The 23,086-nt window shown below is 38.1% G+C and overlaps 1 protein-coding gene across 5 annotated transcripts in view; it reads left to right on the forward strand.

Moving 5' to 3' along the window:
- The first annotated feature begins 747 nt into the window (after positions 1–747).
- KIAA1109 (KIAA1109 ortholog) overlaps positions 748–23,086 on the forward strand; it is a 208,138-nt gene continuing 185,799 nt past the window's right edge. For all 5 annotated transcript variants that reach the window (XM_029234854.1, XM_029234856.1, XM_029234857.1 and 2 more), the window contains exons 1-4: positions 748–981; positions 2,445–2,532; positions 17,746–17,875; positions 21,516–21,632. In XM_029234854.1, coding sequence (XP_029090687.1) covers positions 17,779–17,875; positions 21,516–21,632 — 214 coding nt within the window. In that variant the 5' untranslated portion in view covers positions 748–981; positions 2,445–2,532; positions 17,746–17,778. The remainder of the gene's footprint in view (positions 982–2,444; positions 2,533–17,745; positions 17,876–21,515; positions 21,633–23,086) is intronic.

A 23,086-nucleotide genomic window follows, 5' to 3' on the forward strand; every position in this document is an offset into this window, starting at 1 on the left:
TCACAGGGTTTTGGGAGGATTAAATGAGTCAGTAAATAAAAAGTGCTTAGAACAGTGCCTCGCTCATGCTTGACACTGTTAGCTATTACTAGTATGTTACCGTTTGCATTTCTAGTTGTCTTATGTGCATTCTCCACATCTGCCCCAAGCAATCAGAAAACTTTTACAGAGCTAAGACTGTTTCCCACTTTTCCTATTACAATTTGTACCTAAGAAGTGCGCAAAATATCTGTAACAAGCCTCTAACTCCAGGAAGTCGTTTGCTTTGGTGCACCCGCTAATAATATGAAGAGCCTTTTTCTTTAAAAATGGTGAGCATCAACCACTTTACAGTAGTATAACAATAAGAGACTTAGTTCTAATAGATTCGCTGTGGCAGCATTTCACACAATGAAGCTCCCTTTATTGATACAGTCATAAAAGTTTTGCTCTCTATTCAGAGCGGATTCTCTTCAAATCAGAGCACCGGTCTCCTTTTTGTTAGCGATCTGGCCCCACCTGTGCTCATCCGCCTCTTGGCCTCAGGAAGGCAGTTCATTACCATTCCCTTAGGGTGGGTAGCGAAATGATTTTTCAAATCCGTCCCTAACCTCCGCCTCAAGGTCGAGGTTCCGCCCCCAGCCCGCCCAGTAGGGGGAGAAGGGGCGGGGCGTCCCAATTCCTGGGCGGGGCTCGGGTGGCGTGCCTCGAGGCGCCGGCGCCGTGACGTATGACGTTACCAATTGACGCAGCCGCAGTGCCGCCCGGCCCCAACTCGGACCCCTCCCATCCTCCTCCGCCCCACTGTGTGTCAGAGGTGGGGCCCCGGGCTGGACTTCGGGCGGCGGGTCCGGGTGGCAGGGTTGGAGGGTGTGGACCCGCGCAGCGCTCAGCAGGTCGTGTCCGGCTGGGCGCTGCAGCTGCCGCCGCCGCCGCCCAAGGCCCTCGGCATCACCCGGAGAGAGACCAGAGCGATTCCGGGCCGTCCCGGCGCTCGCTCAGGTGAGGGGATGGGTCCGGCTGAGCAGGGTTTGGGTGGGCAGCAGTCTTCCCAGCATCTCTGGACCTCAGTCTGGTCGGAATCAGGGAGGTGTGGCTTCGTCGCGACTGCCTGGTGCGGCGTCGACTCATCTCTTATTCGTTTGCCATCCTTACCTGCAGCACGGGGACTTGTACACCGGGTGTCGAAGGCCCATGAGAAGGCCAGAAAGGGCCATGATGGGTGACTGGGGGCTCGAATGCAGGAACTGGCCCCTGGGTGATGGTATGGCGGGCGGGCGACGCCCACCTGCGGGTGTGTGGGAAGGACCGTGCACCTGCAGACTCTGGCTTCAGCCTTGTTAGCTGCACCGGGCTGCAGGAGACCCCATACTGGTTAACGCAGAGTCGATTTTGGACCAAGGGCGGTGGAGCCTTAGAAACTCTCTTTACTCCCCAGGCGTGGTGTGTTTGTATTCTGATTGGTGCTTGCTGGGTCTACACTATGGAAGAGTACGTTTCAGCGGAAACATCTTTTGACCAAAGGAGGGTGAAGGGAAGTTGATTTTCCCTCTGCAGAATCGTCCCCCTCCGGCTCCTCTTGGTCTTAGTTTTGACAGATGCAAGTTAGGGACGCTTGTTAAAGGGAAAGAGTTCTTGTAAATTTCCTCTGTAAGGAAATCATTGTTTTCCATGACTGTTCAAGCGTCTAAGTTTCAACTGGTTTCATGTTGCTGCTTTCAACTCTGTGCATGGCAATGAAGCTGATTTAAGTTCACTAGATACATAAAGTATAAAAATAGATGAATTAACCAAAACATTTATCTTAATAAGTATTGAGTGGTACATGCTTTATGTGAATATATTATCTTATTTAATCATCATAACAATTCTATCACGTAAAGTCTGTTATTACTCTCATTTTATAGATGAGAGAACTAAATCCCACAGCCCTAAAAAACTTGTCGAAAGTCAGAGCTGTGATTTAGATCAGGTAATGGTACTCCAGTTTCGAGTCCCTTAATCAGTATGCTTTACCACTCCCAAGCATCGTGAGGATTTGCAAGGTGATTTTCATTTGATAAAAAGTGTGCCAGGTGGGAATGAGAAGGAAACTGAGGCACCATTCTTGCCAGCAAGGACCCAACAGTTTGAGAGAACAACTTTTTCAAGGAGTATGTTTTAAAGGTAGGATTTGACCTCTAGAACCCTCTGATTACCAAAATCATGCCCTTTCCATAAGTACAGTGGTTTTGAAACCTTTGGAAGACTGTAGTTCGGAAATAGTGGTCTTATTCTAGTTTTAGGAGTATTTCTTGTTCAGAAACTTTAAAGAAGGAAATGTAATATTGGATTAACACTAAAGACTTCTTGTGTGTGCACACACGCAGGTGCATGTGTAATCAAATCATTTAATCTGAAATGGTGGAACTGCTGATAAAGCCAGAATATCTTGTATAATTGGTTAAAATGGGTGATCTTTTCAGGTGTGTTAAGATGAAACACTGCAGACAGGCCTTCTGAAGATCAAGAAAAGGAAAAACAGAACATTACAGACTCTGGAAAAAAAACTTGGTAAATATTTTGGGTCTTCAGTTAAAGCTCAGATAGAGGAAATCTGACTTTCTTCTTCAATTGTAATTTAACCTGATAGAATGGTCTAAGACAGTAGTGTATAACGTGACCTGCCATTCATTTTACCTGACTTTTGAACTATTGCTATGTGACTGACAGTTGAGTCATGTGCTTAGCTTGTGTATTGGCAGGAGAAAGAGAAGGGAATCATTGGCTTGATTATCAAGTGTCAACTTTCTTTTCTCTCTTTTGCTTCCTCATTAATCTGCCCATATTATAAAGGGTTTTAAAAAGAAAGGAAGAAAATTAGTTGACGTTTGGTTTGTTCTTCATAGAATACTGTGTTTGTTTGAACTTAAGTATATTTTTCACTATGAATTCAATGGAGAATAGTAGAAGACATGGTTAAACATGATTGAGAAAATCTTAATTAATTTCATAAATATTTATTGAGTACCGTACGTCAGGCATTTTTTCAGGCTTCTGTTAAGAGTAGTGGTCATCATGGCCCTGGAGAGTACTAGAGTAGTGAACTTTTTTCTAGAAGGTAAGATTTTTGTGAACCCATATCTTTTATTTATTTATCTATCTATCTATCTATCTATCTATTTATTTTTGGCTGCATTGAGTCTTCGTTGCTGCTCCTGGGCTTTCTCTAGTTGCAGCGAGCGGGAGCTACTCTTCACTGCGGGGCGTGGGCTTCTCATTGCGGTGGCTTCTCTTGTTGTAGAGCACAGGCCCTAGGTGCATGGGCTTCAGTAGTTGTGGCACGTGGGCTCTAGAGCACAGGCTCAGTAGTTGTGGCACATGGGCTTAGTTGCTCCGTGGCATGTGGGATCTTCCTGGACCAGGGATCGAACCCATGTCCCCTGCATTGGCAGGCAGATTCTCAACCACTGTACCACCAGGGAAGTCCCTGAACCCATATCTTTTTAAAAAGTTTTATATGCAAGGATGTTTTTGGTTTATGTAAAAGACTAGGAAAACAGCACTACTCATACAGTAAGTGTTTGTATTTATAATAATTCTTTCATATTATTTTAGTTAATAAAGGAAGGCACTCTACTAGAGCTACTTTAAGGTACAGTGAGAAACTAGGATTCTTACAGACTTCACTTTAGTGTACTCTTTTCCATGTTAGAGATAGTAGTAGACCACATGTTCTTTATCCATTCATCTGTTGATGGGGACTTGGGTTTTTTCCATATCTTGGCTATTGTAGATAATATGAGATATATATACATATGGAATACTACTCAGCCGTACAAAAAAGATGTAACTTTGCCATTTGTGATGACATGGATGGATCTTGAGGGTATTATGCTAACTGAAATAAGATGGAGAAGGACAAATAACATGATTTCACTCATATGTGGAATATAAAATACAAGCAAAATAAATGAACAAACCAAACAAAAACACAGTTACTGAGAACAGAGTAGTGGTTACTAGAGGGAAAGGGATTGGGGGGGTAGGGCGAAATGGGAAAAGGGGATCAACTGTATGGTAATGGATAGAAGCTAAATTTTTGTTGGTGAGCGCATTGTAGTTTATACAGAAGTATGAATATAATGTACACATGAAACTTATATAATGTTGTAAACCAATGTTACCTCAAAAAATAAATTAAAAAAAGATAGAGATAGAATTTCAAAAGTTCATGGGAGATTAAGAAAATTAACTCTTTAATTTGAGAAAATTTCAGGGAACTTATATATGACAAATAGAAGGGACGTGGTCAGATGCAACAATCTGGAGGATGAATTGGAGAGAGAGGAGCTTGGAAGCATGGCAGTCAATTAGAGGCTATTGTAGTAATCCACGTGGCAAATGAGAATTAGCACAGTAGAGTAAATGGGATTTAAGGGATGGAGATGGATTAGATAGATATAAAAGAGATAGAATGGATAAGATTTAGTGGTCTTGAGGGAAAGTGGAGTCAGGGTGATTTCTAGCCATTATCATTTTCAATTTTATAATTAATGTTTAATAAATATTTTCAGAATAAATGAATTATCTGACACCTGGCTTGGGAAACTGAGTGGATTCCGGGCCATTTACCGAGGGAATATATAGGAAGAGAAATAGATTGAGGAACATGGTTGGAGGAGATGAGTTCAGTTGAGGCTATTATATTTGAGGCATCTGTGACTTCCACGAAATGTCATTAGGCAGTTGTATATACAGATCTGAGTTAAGAAGAAGACTCAGCTTGAGATATAAATTTGAAGTCACAGTTTATAGATGACAGTGAAAAGCAGTGCGAATGGATGAGATCAGTCAGGGAGAAAAACATAGGGTAAAAGAAGAGAAATGAGCATGGGGAACACTAATATTTAAGGGTATTTAAGGGTAAGATGGAAGGAAAACATACCTCAAAAGAGATGAAGTAGTGGGCAGGGAAGTGGGAGAAGATCAGCAGAGTCACAAGTAAGTGGAAGAGCTGAGTTTGGAGAAAAGGAATGAGTATTAGGCATCTTTGAGAAATCAAATAAAATAAGGCTAACAAAAATATCCATTGGACATGTCAGTTACGTCGTTGACTTCAGCAAGAGCAATTATATAGGTGGATCCAGTTCACACTGGCTAAGAGATAAGAAATTGAAATAACTAATGTCACTTGCTCTTTCAGAAAGTTTGGTTTTAAACGGGATAGTTAGAGATAGTTTGAAATAGATAGATAGATGAGTTTGAGAGAGGGTTTTTGTTTTTTAAAGGTACGAATGATATGAATACATTTACAGTCTTTATTTGCTGAGGATAAGAAGCCATCAAAAAGAGAATTTGAAGATAGAAGAGTGAAGGAGAAGAATTGGTGGAGGAAGGTCATTAACCAAGTTGGAAGGGATAGAATACAAAGATGCAAGTCAAGGGTGCTTCAGATAGACCTCTCCTGAGACAGGAGGGAAGGAGGTGGAGATGATTATGGGTACAGATAAATTTGTAGGAGGCAGGGTAGAAGTTGGTCCACGGAGTCCCTGCAGGAGACTCCCACTTAGGGTGGAAAGAGTATGTGATTCAGTCATGTGATTGGTAGCCTTCTTGGTGTGGTATTGCTGACTCCTGATCATTTGGTGAGGAGGAGTGGAGTGAGGGTAGTTCAGCTTAAGATGGCAGGTATGGACCATCAGGGCAGAGATAGCTTGCAGATATCTCACAAAATTACCTTTCTCATACTTTGTATTAGTTATCTATTGCAGAGTAAGAAATTATCCCAAAACTTAGTGGCTTAAAATATTTATTATCTCAGAGTTTCTGTGGGTTGGGAATTTGGGAGTGACTGAACTGGTTGCTTCTGGCTTCAGGTCTCATGAGGTTGTAGTTGATTGGCTGGAACTTTAATCAACTGAGTGCTCAGCTGGGGCTGGAAGATTTGCCTCCATGATGGCTCACATGTCTGTTGGCCGGAGGCCTGAAATCCTCACCACATGAACTTCTTTAGGACTTCTGAAGTGTCCTAACAAGGCAGCTGTCTTCCCCTGGAGCAGATGATCCGGGGCGGGGAGGGGGGGGGGAGGGGGAGGGGCTGTGATGCCGTTTTTGACTCAGTCACAAACCATTGCTTTGCCCTGTTCTTTGAGAACTGAATCACTAAGTCCAGCCCACACTTGGGAGGGGAATGACTTAAGCTCCACCTCTTGAAAGGACGAATATCAAATACTTTTTGGACATATTTAAAAACTACCACAATTCTATCAATTGTCAGTTTATTTAGGGCAGCAAATAAGCTCTTTAAAAATATGTAGATTCAGCCTTTATATCCAGGTGAGAGAGAAGCACAGAAACTTCTCTGTACTTCTCTGTACTTCTGTACAGAGAAGTACAGAAACTTCTCTGTACTTCTGTACTTTAAGTGGGGAGGTGGTTCAGTCACATTTGGCTCACTTTACCGTTTGGTCTCCATTGCCGCTAATTAGGCTCAATAACTTGATGTGTTGCCTCTTGTGGTTAATTTTAAAAAGTGATTGCTGACCTTTGATTTAATAGAGGATTCTTTTAGGAGAAAAAAAATGCCATAGTGGGCAAAATATGAATTTTTTATACCAAAATATGGATTTTGGTAACATTTAATATTAGCTCCTAAACTAGAATTTAGAGGTGGAAGGAAGGAACTCATTTTTCACAGCAAAGAAATTGAGGACTAAAAGACAAGTACAGGCTGATTTCTGTGAACATATATGATATGAGAGGCAATATAACACAGACTCTAAAGCCAGACTGTCTAGTTTCAAATCCCAGGTCAGCCATGTCTTAGCCGTATTTGTGCTTATCTTCTCACTGCCACAACTTCCTCATCTGTAAAATGGGGAATTGTAAGTAGGTAGTTATTTCTGACAATTAGATGAGTAAATACATGTAAAGTGTTTAGAACAGTGCCTGGCACATAGCAAGCAGTGAATAAATGTTAGCCATTTTATGGTAGCTATATTTTATCATTATAATGGTGAGTTAATACCATGGCATGAACATTTCAAAGAGTAATATAACATTGTTCAAAATGTTTACAGTCTAAACTTTATAAACTACTCACCTTATTGGACTTTGTCACTTTTGATGTATATGGAAAGTGTGTTTCTATACAGCTCCATATCCATTTAAAATATTGTGTCAGATATCACCAGTAGTATTGTATAAGGTCACATCTGCAGGCTTGTATTAGTTATCTATTGCAGAGTAAGAAATTATCCCAAAACTTAGTGGCTGAAGCAGGCTTTTTTGTTGTACTAGGTACATAGAAGTTCAATTTCAATTACAGCAGTGTTCTCACTTCATAGGAATTGGCTATTAAATGGATCTTTTGGGCTCTCTACATAGCAACGTGCTAATAAAAAATAATTCCCTTGAACCTGATATGATGAGATTGTTGGTAAACACACATGACCAGTTTCTTCCTCCCTCTCCCCCATATCCAAAGACCCTACTTTATTGGGTGAGTAGTTTGAATATATATTAGGTGGGGTTTTCTGATATGACTTAAGGCAGAAGATAACAAAATTAAGAGCCAGATAAGAAAATGGAAATACTGATTTTATTGCAAGAAACCTTCTTTAGAATTTTACTTTGCTGATGCTAGTTTTCTTAAAGTTTTATGCCTTCTGGTGTATCAATATGGAAGGGATATATAGAATTCTAGATTAAAAGAATTAAAAGAAACTTGTAGATTGTGTTCACCAGCCAGTACAAAAAGTGAAAACAAAACCCCACAGCTAATCAATTTATGGGATGCAGAAGTGGAAGGGTTAAACTTTTCACTCATGGCACTTTCTGTTGATGTCTTTGTATCGCTGGCCATATTGAAGAATACGCTGAAGGTAGTGTTTACTTCTGGTGTGCTGTATGGAGGTGGGTAATATTTATAAATCATGGTTTCTTCTAGATTTGGAGAAGTTGAAGTTAGCTCTTTTTACCCCATTATTAGTAGATATGCTTTCTACAGCTTTTTAAGAGTTTCATTTTGTTTTTTGTGCTTTCTATGAATATTTAGGTGAACCAGCATAAAGTTCTGGCTATAGCAGTGAGGTTTGCTAAAGTGCAATATTTTTATTGAATGATATGACTTCTTAGATGTTAAAAACTCTTCCATATGTGACATGAAAAACCATTTTTGTAGCACAGATTATGATATTAAAAGGTACTCTACATTTGTTTAGTTTGTTGATTTATACTGTTTGAATCGTTGGTCACCATATCTGAATAATATCAATACTTCAGCAATAATTGCCTGGTGACCATTGAACTTTGGCATTTGATCTGCTTTTAAGAATCTCAGTAGTATTTTTAGAGCTATGTTATTCATATTAACTTAATACATTTTTTTTTTTTTTTTTTTAGTGCTCCCTAGACTCATGGCCCATGCTGTCCAAAAGTTTGGTGCATTTAATACATTTTTGATTGTCATTTATATCAACTAATTTCTTCTTTGTTATAAATTTCTGTTGTTTAATTAAGTATATATATTTCTCTTATATTTTTATCTTTTACTAACAATACATTAATCATTGTTTACTGGTGTGCATCTTATGGTTTTTTAACTTTCACCTTGCGTTGAACTGGTTTTCTTTTAAAAAAGAACATTAATGATAGCTTAGCTACCACTGTTATAATGTGTTTCTTGTCAAACACTTTGCTCAGAGTTTTATGTTTGCTCTTCAAGGAAGAGATGGCCATTTTACAACTTGGAAACAGCCTCAAAGAGATTAAGTAACTTGCTCCAGTTATCTCACAGCTAAGGAAGGGCTAGAAGGGTTAGAGAGAGGGAGCTTTACATTGCAAATCTGCTTTAAAGCCTATTCTGTTTGATTTCTGTTATTTCTGACTGTTACTTTACCACTTAATTCTGTTGGTCTTTAGAGTTAGTTAATAGTTAATAGGTCAAATTGTGCTTGTTGCATGTAGAATCCTGGGGCTGAAAGGGTCCTGGAATGACTCTTTCTAGGTAGAGAGGATTATTCCCAATCTGTTTGATCTAAGAGGATAATTGTCTGTTTTGTTTGTTTAAATGAACAGAATAGGACATTATATAATTTTGCTTTATGTACACAAAGCTGCCAACTCTGACCACATTTGTTAAGGAAACTAAATTTGCTTTTTTTGCCCACTGTCTTCTTTTTACGGTTTTTCCCATTTTCAGGAATCTCAGGCCTTTTGTGATATTCCTGGATCTTGCTTGTTAATGAGAAAAGTAATCTATTGAATTAATTTATACTAATAACACATGGTAATAATTAATGGTAGCTATTATTGAGATACTCGAAAGATATCTTTGCATTTTAAGAGAGAATATTGGTTGGTACTCTATTTGAAGAAATGGATGGTGGGATTTTAGGCCTTGTATCCTGATGGGCAAATTTTTTTAGGCATAGAGGGCTCTTCAAATCACTATATGCTCAGTTGGTAATACCAACTTTAACTTGCCTAATGCTTTATATGCATTCCAATACTATCTTAAATATAAATGTTTACATATTTCTTTTGCTTGAGATGTTCAATTGCAGGTACTTTTCTGTTTTGTATTATTTTATTTGTGTAGCGGCATAGAATTGGAAGGAGCATCACAAAGTTATTTGTTTCAGGCCCACTGCCTTTAGATTGCTGAGTGCTCAGACTACTTGAGCCATTGTAGAAACAGTTCAAATGAATTAAACCTCTTGAAACTTCATTTTGTATAAAAATGTTGCCATCTGATTTGTGTTTTACTTTTGTTTTGGGATGTCATTATGCCATAGGAAAGTTAAGCAGTCTGTTTTGGCAGTTCCTTTGTGTTGGTATTTACTGAGCTCTTTGGGTCAATTACCTGACTTCTTAATTAAGGAGGATATAAATGACTTTGAAATTGGGACCTCTACAAAGGTATATCAAGGTAATTTCTTACATATTTACAGAAACCAAACCATACCTGAAAAGTTTTCAAGAAAGTGTATATTCTATAACAGTTAAAGTAAAATCAGTCAAATTTGGTTTATGGGCAAGCAATGCAAAAGTGTGTACAAAGTGCATACTTCACAGAATTTCTAGTATACAGAATGCTGCTGTGTGCTAATAGGTATTCAAGCTTGATGTTGAAGAGAATGCCAATGTTGATGAAGCTTAAAGGAGAGCTATGAAGTCGATATATTTTCCAACTCTTAAAACCCATGTAGCACAGGGAACTGTATTGACTATCCTGTGATAAACCATAATGGAAAAGAATATAAAAGAAAAGAATGTCAATATGTGTATAACTGAGTCACTCTGCTGCACAGCAGAGATGGGCACAACAATCTTGTGCCAAACTATAGTTGATTGGCACAACCAGCTATACTTCAAACAAATTAAAAAAATAGAAAAACAAACAACAAAACCCCAGGTAGTTTCCTTTATGGAAAAGGAACTGTGATTAAATTCAAAGAACTTTAATATAATGGTCTGAAGGTATGTGAATGCCTTTTATACAAATAATTGTGACTTTATTGTTGCATGAGGGATTTGAGTATGATTAATTTTTTTCCTTCATTTTTGTTATATTTGGAATTGGGTTATCAAAAGGATATTTTGCTATCATTTTCTTAGACTCAAGTGAATGAAAACCAAATTTTCTTGAGTGTGAAAAAGATCATTTAGGATTCTCTTGGCCTTGAGTACAGTGGAAATACTTGCTTACCTTTGGCAATAGCTCATAATTATGTACTTTTTATAATGATGCATTTATTTCATTCATTTATGAAACAAGTATTTATTGAGAGACTACTGCATACCAGGAACTTTGTTGCATATTGCACACTCAATGAATAGGGCAAGCATATCCTTAAAGAGCAGTTAGCTGTCTAGGTGGGGAGACAGACTTCTAAACTGATAATTACAATACAGTGTGGTAAATGCTAAGGTACAGTTACCACTGTGGGCATCTGGAGCTCACTACCACTGAGGAACTCGCGGAGACTAAATAAAATATTCCTCAGAGTTATCCCAAGTCAAGAGCAGGGAAGCTGCAGGTGTTTACCCACCAAATTCCTAGCCATCATTGACATTAACTCTGGCATTTCTGGCTTGCCCTGAGTACAAACTGAGCATGTTCCTGCAGCCAGACAGCAGCCTACAGTAGGATGTTACAGGTGTTCAGAATGAATCATCTGGTGTAGAGGTGAATGTCAACAGTTTATGGGCAAGACACCAATGGCATTTGTTGCCAGTATCAGGCATTTACACAATGTATTATCTACTATGTGATACACATTGTTCTAAATGCTTTACATATCTGAACTCATCAATTCTCACTGTACAACTCTGTGAGGTAGGTACTGTTAGTGTCCTCATTTAACAGATGAAGAAATAGAGCACAGAGTGGTTAGGTAACTTGCCCATGATCACATAGCTATAATGTCAGAACTGGTTTTTGAACCCAGGTGGTCTAGTACAGAGTCCATGCTCTCAGTCCACATAATGGTCTGCTTTTGGAACAATACAGCCTGAAGCAGGACCTTTTGACTCTTCTGTTTTCTCTTGGTAACTGCTTCCTCTTTCTCTCTTCCTCCAGTCTCTTTCCTGTTAGTGTTCTTTACTTCCTTCCTTGTTTGTAGCTTGCCCCTCTCTAGAACAGTACAGCTGTTCAGCTTCCATTCTTACACTCAAGGCTATCAAATCAAATAATTCTTGCTAAGGTGTTAACTGATCTTTCTGATGGTTTTCTTTTTTTTCTTTTTTTTTTTTTTGCGGTACGCGGGCCTCTCACTGTTGTGGCCTCTCCCGTTGCGGAGCACAGGCTCCCGACGCACAGGCTCAGCGGCCATGGCTCACGGGCCCAGCCGCTCCGCGGCATGTGGGATCTTCCCGGACCGGGGTACGAACCCGCGTCCCCTGCATCGGCAGGCGGACTCTCAACCACTGCGCCACTAGGGAAGCACTTTCTGATGTTTTGATGAAGGCTTTGAGTTTCATATTGCTTGATATTTGCATTTTAATTTTTAAAGAAGACAAAGATTTAAGAACCGTAGAAGGAAAGACATGATGGTAGAATGACAGAAGATCAAGTTGATATTTTGGGGTTGGGAAACACCTATTCCTTGGCCATAGTTATAAAGAGAGGCCAAGGGGTGTGTGCTTGGGCAAAAAAGGCTCCTTTCTCACCTGTCATGTCCTGTCTTCCAGCCACCACCCTCCCTTTTTTCTTTTTAAATTATGGAAGAATTACAAGCCAATTGTAAAACATTTAAATAATACTTAGTTATCAAGAGTAAAAGTGAAAGTCCTGCTTTACTGATTCTTTTCCTTCCCCCAGATCTCCTCCCACTGCTCTCGGAGGTAAAGGGCTAGCTAATATTTTTGCAGATTAATAAAAGTAGATATATATACACACACCATATATGTACATGCGTATGTGGTGTATCTATATGGTGTATATATGTAATACACATAATGGATAGTCTTTTTTAAAAATGTAAGTGGAATACTATACATCTTTTTGCTCAACTTGCTTTTCTCCTGCTAACATTACATGTATCCTGGACATTTCTCTGTATTATCCCCTATAGAGCTATTTTATTCTTTTAAAAAGGCTGCATATTATTTCACATGGTAATAGTATTTATATGGTAAGAGTGTACCATAATTTATTTAACTATTTTCTTATTAATTGACTTTTTTTCTCTTTTCTCAGTATGATATATAATGTTGCAGTGATTGTCTTTGAAAAAACATCTTTGTGTCTAAGTATTTCTGAGAAATAAATAGAGCCTTAGAACTGAAATGTTCAAGACCTGTACAGTTTTATAGTATCTGATAAATTGGTCTTCATAAAGGCAGTTTACTCCCATCAACTGTATAAGTGCCCATTTCCCCATACTTTTGCCAATATAGTTTTCAGTCTAATTTTTGCTTATAGTGGGTGATAAATTGTGATTATCCCCGATTGCTAGTGATATTATCGTTCTCTGTGAATTGCCTGTTTATATATTTTCTCATTTTTCTATCAGATTATTTGTATTTTTTGTATTGACTTGTAGGATGACCTCTATTCTTGTAGGACCAATCAAGATTTGGAGTTCTGTCTTTAAAAGTCTGATGATGCAATATTATATGTTAGATAGTTTTATTCCTTCATGCTAGTGGAAGAGAAAATAGGTTGAATGTAGTATTTGAAAAGATTTTACAGATAATTCATTTTGAAGAGTAGTCTTTTTTGGAAAGCTATTTCTAAGAATGTTGGTAGTAGTGGTGGTATTAAATTAGGGACTTTGATAAATCTCTGGTTGTTGCTGTGTTTGATTAAACTGTTTCACATTTTCATGCTTTTCTTTGTATGCCACTAAAATATTAATTGCCACAATTTCTTTTCTAATGTGGACAGCAGTTTTGAAATGAGTACCATGGATTTCAGGAAGGATGAAGAGAAGAATATAGGTGAATCATGAAAATATTGAGAGAACATGTCTTAAAACATGTAGATCAGTGTTACCTTCTTACATAATAGATAAAAATGCCACTTAAAATGATATGATACTTTAAAACAGTGGCTGTGTTCAAGGCATTGTCACTGGTATTTTGGATACAAAGATGACTAAAACAATCTCTATTGGTCATTATGATTCAGAAGAGAGAGGCAAGATAGATTAGATTCAGGTTATGTATCTTTGGCAGGAATATCGAGGAAGTGAGGCTGTTTTCTTCTATTAAAAATTGCACGATTTTGATTTGTCCCTATATTGATGGTGTTTACTTTGATCACTTAATTAGTTGCCAGCTTTTTCAGAGTTCCTCTTTTTCCCTTTGTTATTAATAATTATTTTGGGGGGCAGTTATTTTGAGATGATATGAGTATCCCGTTGCTCATCAAAATTTAATTGATTATTTATATTCATATGGACTCATAAATTTGTATTTATTAAATGGGTTGTAATTTATTACTGTTATTTATTTTACTGCTTAAATTGTCCCAGATTTTGCCAGTGGGAGCCTCTGGTTTTTATGTCCTTTTGACATGTTCCCATCATTCTTTGAATACTTCTTTCCTTTCTGGAAAACAAGGCTCATCTTGACTTTCCCTGCCCTAGTTGTGGAATCAGCCATTTCTTCAAGGAGCTCTCTTAATAGAAAACCATTTTTAGAAGAAAAGTTCTCTGCTCTTTATATTGGGGTGTTGCTGCTCTCAGGGCCTGTTAATGAACATATGCATACATATACATATATACATTTACAGCTATATTTGTTTCTATATCCGTTTCTATTGAAAACTGTACCTCCAGTTCTTATCCAACACCACAGGGTTAATTCTGGTTTTCTTCCTTTATATATCCTCTAGCAGTGAGAAACTTGGTTCCCATTATTCTTGGTATATTTACTTACTTGATTAATCCCCTCCCCCATCCCCTGCATGGGCTATCTCCCAGGTGTTCACCCTTCATATCCTGCTCCTGCATCAATGCAGTACCCCAGATCACCCTTCTGCATGGAAGCTCTACCCATCTCTTTGGGGTCTGATGCCTTCCACTTGGGTTCTGACACCCTGCACCAGGCAACCTGCCTGTGTGGATGACCTCACTCGCCCAGGCTCTGACACCTTGAGCTGGACTGCTTCTCCTGCCCCTCTCCCCCTGCCTTGGACCTTCCTCCTTCCACTCAGTCTCCAGCACCCTGTGCCTGACCTCTTCCCTGCAAGTATCACCTCCTCATCCTGCTATGGCTTCAGTACCCTGAAATACTGCCACTTTTCCACTAGCCTCATCACCGCACAAATGGATATTTAATTTAGGGTATTTAAAGGTATTATTTGGCTCTGATATTCTACTCTAGGCCACTGAGGCTCCTGTCCCTCTCTCCCCCATGTGCAAGTGCCTGCCTTACTCTGCTTTACCTTATGGCTTTTTAAAATTTATTTATTTATTTGTTTGTTTGTTTATTTATTTAATAGGAGATGGAGCAATCTGCTTTCTCTCTTTTTTTAAATTCATTGGTTTATTTATTTTTGGCTGCATTCCGTCTTTGTTGCTGCGCGTGGGCTTTCTCTAGTTGCGGTGAGTGGGGGCTACTCTTTGTTGTGGTGCGTGGGCTTCTCATTGTGGTGGCTTCTCTTGCTGCAGAGCACAGGCTCTAGGCGCACAGGCTTCAGCAGTTGTGGCTCGGGGGCTCTAGTTGTGGCACATGGGCCTAGTTGCTCTGTGGCATGTGGGATCTTCCTGGACCAGGGCTCGAACCCGTGTCCCCTGCATTGGCAGGCAGATTCTTAACCACTGTGCCACCAGGGAAGTCCCACGTTATGGCTTTTAGACTGAACTGTTCAGGAAGGGAAGAGGAAGAGGAAACAACCAATTTGTTTTTTATTCCATCATTTGCTCCATGAAAAGGTTTTGCTGTAGGTTCTTATATCAGTCTCCACTTCCTCTTCCTTAAAGGATTGGTGGTGTGCCACTTAAACAGTGTGGCAAGGCATATAGCCCCGTTTCAGTCTGGATTTTCTGTGTCCAGTGTTGTTTTTACTCACTTACTTTATGCCAGAATGTCTACTGTTTACTTTAGGGCTCTTGTTAAGTCTTAGCCTTTACTTCTGTATTTGCTCAAAATATGTTCTTTTAACTATTGAGGCTTTGTCTGTTGATTTCTCTTAAAGGTTTTGCATTAACTAGTAATTGGACAAATGTTGGTTAAAACTGTGTGATACTGCATTTTTCTCTCTTGGTAACTTGAATACCCTCTTCTTAATTACATTCTCTTTGTCTGTGGGTTGTTACAGTGGTGGGTGGTCCAGGTGATTTTGCATGAGGACTGTAGATCCTTTTGGTAGATAGATCACTTTCCCTTTTATGTGGAGATCTGAATGCCAGGGTACATCCCTCATGGAGCATCCCCTAGGAGTCACCACGTGCTCTTTTCATCCTCAGTAGTGTGCTGTAAAATGGTAAAAATAAGTATGAAATAGGTATAGATGTTATTTTATAATATGTAAACCATTATATAATATGTGAATATTTGGTTTTAGATTATAGGTCTTTTCAAAGTGTTTTCTCTCTTTTAAAAATTTTACTTCTTCTAGTCTACAAAACTGAAAAGGGAAGAAAGGAAGCTCATGTTGTAAAAGTTAGCCTCCAAATTTTAAGTTGCTAGTTGACAGATTTTTCAAAGCCTTGAAAAATACAGCATTTTTCCCAGTTTTATTGAAACATAATTGACATATAACATTGTATTAGTTTAATGTATACAACATAATGATTTGATATATGTATATATTGCAAAATGATTGCCACAGTAAGTTTAGATAACATCCATCACTTTGCATAGTTACACGTTGTTTGTTTTTGTGATGTGAAATTTTAAGATCTCTTAGCAACTTTCAAATATGCAATACAGTATTGTTAACTATAGTCACCATGCTGTTCATTACACTCCCAGAACTTATTTATCTTATAACTGGAAGTTTGTACCCTTTGAACATCCTCAATCATTCCCGCCACCCCGTGCCTTTGGCCACCACCAGTATTTTCAATATGTGAACATTTTTTACTCTCTAAAACATAGGAAAAAAGGTTTACTGAAAAATGAAAACATTAAAAAAATTTCTCTAGCCATCTTGCCCTTAGGTTTGCATATCACTTTTAATAATAAACCTTTTATTACTGAGCTCTTCAGTTTTTAAAAATGCATGTTTAATTTGCTTCTAAATTATACTGATTTCAACAATGTAGAAATATGAAATATTGTCATCTCTTGTAGATAGTATCTTGCAATGTTGTTTCACCCAGTTTTTAAACTTGTTTTGTGATCTATGAAGATAGATTTGTGGCGAGTAAACAGAAAACACTTTTAAGTTGACAAGCTAACTGTACTGAATTTCATCTAGACAGTTGTCCTCACATATTCTTCCTGTTTTAAAATCTGTTTTTCTAGTTGTTCGTAAAAGTCACATATACTGTTTGGTCTTAAGGGATTATTAACTGCATAGCTTTCTTTGTCTAGCTTCTTTCCCCCCTTTTTCTGATTTATCACAAGATAATTTTGTTATAGGTGGGTTGGGTTAGTCATGCTAATACTGTATTATCAGAGAGATAATTCTCTTGTTTCTTAGATCATAAAATCAAAACTTTCATTCCTCACTTTTTGCTCATTCTCAGTACGTACACACACACACACACACACACACACTTACACACACACACATACATACATACATTTTTCATGTCTGATCACAATTTGACATACGATGTAATTTATCCTGAGCATCCGGTAGCAGGAGATCTGCTTACTGTCCAAACTATCCAGAGTGAATCTAAACTAGGGAGATTGTTTCTCCATGGAATAATGGGAATGCACAGCTGATAGAGGTTAAGAAGGGTTAATACAACTTAATATATAAATATATTATTATTAAGTAGCAGTTTTTAGGACAAGTCTAGGTGAATTTGTCTAATGTAGATGATTAATACTTACTCCTTTATTGTTGAGATAAATAGATTAGATTTAAAAATAATTATGTCCCTCTTATTTTGAGCCAGAGTATGGTAAATGAACCTGAGTCTCTATTCATACTTAGAATGGTGAAATCAGGACATTAAAAATATGATACATTGTTTTATATTTTATGTAGAAATGTGGACATGTTTGTTGTTTGTTATATTTTTGCAAATATAACAAATTTCTTCTTATTGAAGAAAGCAGAATATGATTTAATAAACTTTCACTTTTATTAAATTCACCTTATTTTCCCCTTACATAGGTTAAGTTCTAAATTTAACCTTTGAACTCTTTCAGGCCCTTAGATGCTATTCTGGAAAAACTTAAGTAATGGATCAAAGGAAGAATGAGAGTATTGTTCCTAGTATCACTCAATTAGAAGATTTTCTTACAGAGCACAATTCCAATGTTGTTTGGCTTCTTGTTGGTAAGTAGAATATATTTTCTTGTACTTTATTGTTTTTTGTGTATGGATTAACAACTGCCAGATTTTAAGCAGTGGTTGACTGAAGTTAGAATGCTCGCAGTACCATTTGTTTATTTTTTGGGGAGAAGATTTTAATCTATGCTTCTATGAATATTTGCTCTGGAAACTGCTCTGGAAGGCTGTTTTCCTTAGACTGCCTCCTTGTCTGACTTAGGAGAAGTGGGATGAGAAGAAAGACATAGCTTATCTTTTCTGTTTCAGATCAGCTCTTCCATTCCCCATCCCAACATACAAGCAAACACTTTTGTTTTATTATAAAAGTGATAAATCCTTGTGGTAAATATGTTTTTGCCTAATTAATCTTCTCATCTCTTTCCTCACTCTTTATGCACTTGACAGTGGGCTTTTCCAGTAATAACTTTTTTTGTCTTATATTGCCAAACTTTTCTAGGTGTACACAAATAATACAAGACAGTGTATACTTAAATTGCAGAGAGAGGGAAGAAATATGAGTGAATGAATGAGTATGAACAAATAAGAAGAAATACAGATAAAATACCAAGGAAGGGAGAGATTACTGTAGGCTGTTACTGCCCAGGATGTTTTGTGGAAGAATGGTGTTTGATTTGAATTTTAGCATGGGAATTAGAAAGATACAGAGAGGAAAGTAGGAAGGGTAAGATGGGGTGGGAGAGGAAAGGGAGGGTAATGGTAATATTTATTGAGGTAATATTTATTGAGCATCCTTTGTGTGCCACATGCCACAGGCATTTTGCATATGTTGTCTCACTTAATGCTCACAGCAGACTTATGAGGGTAGGTGTTATTTTCCTATTAACATGTTGGGGAATTGAGGCCCATAAGGATTAATTAACTCACACAGGTTACACAGCTGTTTTTCTCTGAGTGCAGGCGTATGCTTCTTTCATGACACTGCAGGATGCATGGTAGGGTTACGGCAGAGGTGAAGTGTATATGAAGGGAATTATAATGATTCAGGATTTGTAGGTAGGATTGGATTACCATTTCAACTTCAAGTTTTTTTTTTCCTAATTGACAAACGTGAACTACTGTAAATTATCATTAACGAAAAATAAAATGAAATGCAAAACAATACTATGAAATATAACTTCATAAAAGCAGCATTTAAAAATTACCTTTTAGTTTAATTACAGGCAGAATTCTTTCTTTTTTCCTTTTTAACATTTATTTATTTATTTTGGCTGTGCTGGGTCTTAGTTGCAGCAATCGGGATCTTCATTGCAGCATACGGGATCTTTAGTTGCAGCATGCGGACTCTTAGTTGCAGCATGCATGCGGGATCTAGTCCCCAACCAGGGATCAAACCTGGGCCCACTGTGTTGGGAGCGTGGAGTCTTACCCACTGGACCACCAGGGAAGTCCCGGCAGAATTCTTTCTTATTTCCTAGGTGCCCCTTCTCCTGTCACCTTGAATTTCTCATTTTCACATTGTATACAGCTCCTTTCTTTAAGGTGGAAATAATAGCAACGACCAGAAAAACCTTGAGGGATTGTTTAATCCCTCTGTTTTACTAATGGCCTTACGCTGTTGAAGGGGATGGGGGGACATGGTACAGTGAAAAGGCCATAATCCTCAGGTGGTTACTCTCTGGGAAAGAAGCAAATTTCTCAGCAAATACCTTTTTTTTTTTTTTTTTTTTATGGTACGCGGGCCTCTCACTGTTGTGGCCTCTCCCGTTGCGGAGCACAGGCTCCAGACGCGCAGGCTCAGCAGCCATGGCTCACGGGCCCAGCTGCTCCACGGCATGTGGGATCTTCCCAGACCGGGGCACAAACCCATGTCCCCTGCATCTGCAGGCGGACTCTCAACCACTGCGCCACCAGGGAAGTCCTCAGCAAATACCTTTTGCCTTTCTGAAGGGCCCGTAACTACCTGCTCTTCACACGGTGATTTGCAGTAAAAATTAATGCAAAATGACTTTAGCTTAAAACAATGTTGTACCATGAAAATAAGTGTTCAAAAGAATTGTTCTAGAAATAATTTTTATGGGCAAATCATAGCACTTGCTACCTCAGAGCTATTACCATCAATCTAAGCTACCTTGAGGAATGTTGTATTTTGACTCTCAATGACTGCTTTGTTTTATCTATGTTAAATAATTTTTTGTTGTTGTTTTGCGGTACGCGGGCCTCTCACTGCTGTGGCCTCTCCCGTTCCGGAGCACAGGCTCCGGACGCGCAGGCTCAGCGGCCATGGCTCACGGGCCCAGCCGCTCCGCGGCATGTGGGATCCTCCCGGACCGGGGCACGAACCCGTGTCCCCTGCATTGGCAGGTGGACTCTCAACCACTGTACCACCAGGGAAGCCCTATGTTAAATAATTTTTAAAAAATTTTACGAACTTAATATGATGGTGCTAAAAGGTTACACATATTAAATTGCTTTATATTACTGTCTTAATCTAGAAAATAGTTATACTATTTAAATGGGTAAGTAAAAGAAAATTTATTGAAAAATACTTTCTTGTGTTTCATGTTTTGTGTGTTTACGAACTAGGTTTTTTGGGAATATTATAAATTTTATAAGTGACCATAAACTTTTCATGAAAAACTCATGATCAAATTTAGAATATCGTTTACTGTAGTAATATTTACTGGTGTTCTTTAAAAGTAAGTTATTGTCTTATCAATTGCAGCAAAATAGTATTTCGTGGCCTATTTAATATAGATATATCTTGAAGTAGGTTAAAATTGTCACTTTTTTCCAATAGTACTTTAAAAGCAGAGACTGTTGATATTTTTAAAAAGTGACTTTTCGGGCTTCCCTCCCTGGCGGTACAGTGATTAAGAATCCACCTGCCAGTGCAGGGGACACGGGTTCGAGCCCTGATCCAGGAAGATCCCACATGCCGTGGAGCAGCTAAGCCCGTGTGCCACAACTACTGAGCCTGCACTCTAGATCCCGTGAGCCACAGCTACTGAGCCCATGTGCCACAACTACTGAAGCCCGTGCGCCTGGAGCCCATGCTCCACAACAAGAGAAGCCACCGCAATTAGAAGCCCGCACCCCGCAACGAAGAGTAGCCCCGCTTGCCACAACTAGAGAAAGCCCGTGTGCAGCAACAAAGATCCAATACAGCCAAAAATAAAATAAATAAATTTATTTTTTAAAAAAGTGACTTTTCTATGATGTAAAAAAAAGTTTTCTTTATTTTTAAGTGGACTGTATTAGAAGTGAGCTTTTAGCCTAATAAAGGTAGTTTTTTTTTTATAATATTCAGAAATATGGGCTTTTTCATCCCAGAACATCTTTGTGTATGTTTAATAACTAAAGCAGTACAAAGGAGTGAAAAAGAAAACAGGAAAAAAAGGAAAGCAGTTTTACTTGAAACATTGCTTTACTTCATCTGATTGAAATCTGTGTTTTTCTGGCTAATGACTTACAGAGAATGAAGAAAGTTGGATAAAGAATCAACTTCTGGTTTTGAAAATTCAAGTTATTAAATTGTAAGAGGACATTTTACCATATGGAAGTAAATCCTCTTGTTTCTGAACATGATAAATGATCTTTCACTAACAAATTTTTATTGAGATACTAAGATGATCGAAGGAGACATATAGTAAGATCCTTTATTTTTTGCATTTTTTTCTCCCAACAGCTACCATTTTGTCCTGTGGATGGATTATTTATCTCACGTATTATAATTCTCGGAATGTTGGTCTTATTTTAACACTGGTTCTTAACAGATTATACAAGCATGGCTATATCCATATTGGTAAGTTTTGAGTAATTTTTTTCTTCTGTGTAATCTTGAGATGTATATTGTAAATATGTATTTTATAAACAGATAGTAGCTTTAGGAATTTACCTTTGTTTTATGAAAGTTAAACTAATCTAACTGGAATTTCTCTCATATAGTATATACTTCAAGTAGAGTTGAACTACCACTTGGTTATGTCCTTTACCTCATTCTTATTTCTTAAAGTGTTTCTAAGCCTTATTTTTTTTTTTGGCTCATAAGAGATAATCATTAAAATAATTTGAAAAATCTAGACATATAAAATATGGAACTAGAAGTTTCTTGAGGTCCTGCTATCCAAAGAAAATTTCTAATGCTTGATGAAGTTTTACTGTTTTTTTTTAAACTGATACCTAAAAAATCTATAACTGTAAGTGGAATCATCTTGTGTATTTCATTTTGTAGCCTTCTTTATTAATTTAGCTTGACTACTTATAAATGGGAAGTTTGCAGATAGATAGGAGGGTGTATTAGGAAGTTATATGCCTTAGAAAGCCCTAAACCACTGGGAAAAAGGGGTGAGGAGTCAGCAAATAGAATGTTTCTGATCTTCCTTAGAGTTGAGTACCTCTTAGTGGTCATAAATAAAACTTCTCTCAAACGTAAGTACTCTTTCATTAATTTGAGGCAATGACTGGTTCTTGGAGTCACCCAAATTAATGGAGAAGAATGGTGAATTAGTCACTGCTTTGGGTTTTTTGTTTGTTTGTTTTTTATACTGAAGGTTCTTATTAGTCATCAATTTTATACACATCAGTGTATATATATCAATCCCAATCACCCAATTCAGCACACCACTATCCCCACCCCACTGCGGTTTTCGCCCCTTGGTGTCCATACGTTTGTTCTCTACATCTGTGTCTCAACTTCTGCCTTGCAAACCGGTTCATTTGTACCATTTTTCTAGGTTCCACATACATGCGTTAATATACGATATTTGTTTTTCTCTTTCTGACTTACTTCTCTCTGTATGACAGTCTCTAGATCCATCCACGTCTCAACAAATGACTCAATTTCGTTCCTTTCTATGGCTGAGTAATATTCCATTGTATATATGTACCACTACTTCTTTATCCATTCGTCTGTCGATGGGCATTTAGGTTGCTTCCATGACCTGGCTATTGTAAATAGTGCTGCAATGAACATTGGGGTGCATGTGTCTCTTTGAATTATGGTTTTCTCTGGGTATGAGCCCAGTAGTGGGATTGCTGGATCATATGGTAATTCTATATTTAGTTTTTTAAGGAACCTCCATACTGTTCTCCATAGTGACTGTATCAATTTACATTCCCACCAACAGTGCAAGAGGGTTCCCTTTTCTCCACACCCTCTCCAGCATTTGTTGTTTGTAGATTTTCTGATGATGCCCATTCTAACTGGTGTGAGGTGATACCTCATTGTAGTTTTGATTTGCATTTCTCTCATAATTG

The sequence above is a fragment of the Monodon monoceros genome, unplaced genomic scaffold, assembly GCF_005190385.1.
Source record: "Monodon monoceros isolate NGI ecotype Baffin Bay Population unplaced genomic scaffold, NGI_Narwhal_1 Super_Scaffold_20, whole genome shotgun sequence".
In the NCBI taxonomy this organism is placed as follows: domain Eukaryota; kingdom Metazoa; phylum Chordata; class Mammalia; order Artiodactyla; family Monodontidae; genus Monodon; species Monodon monoceros.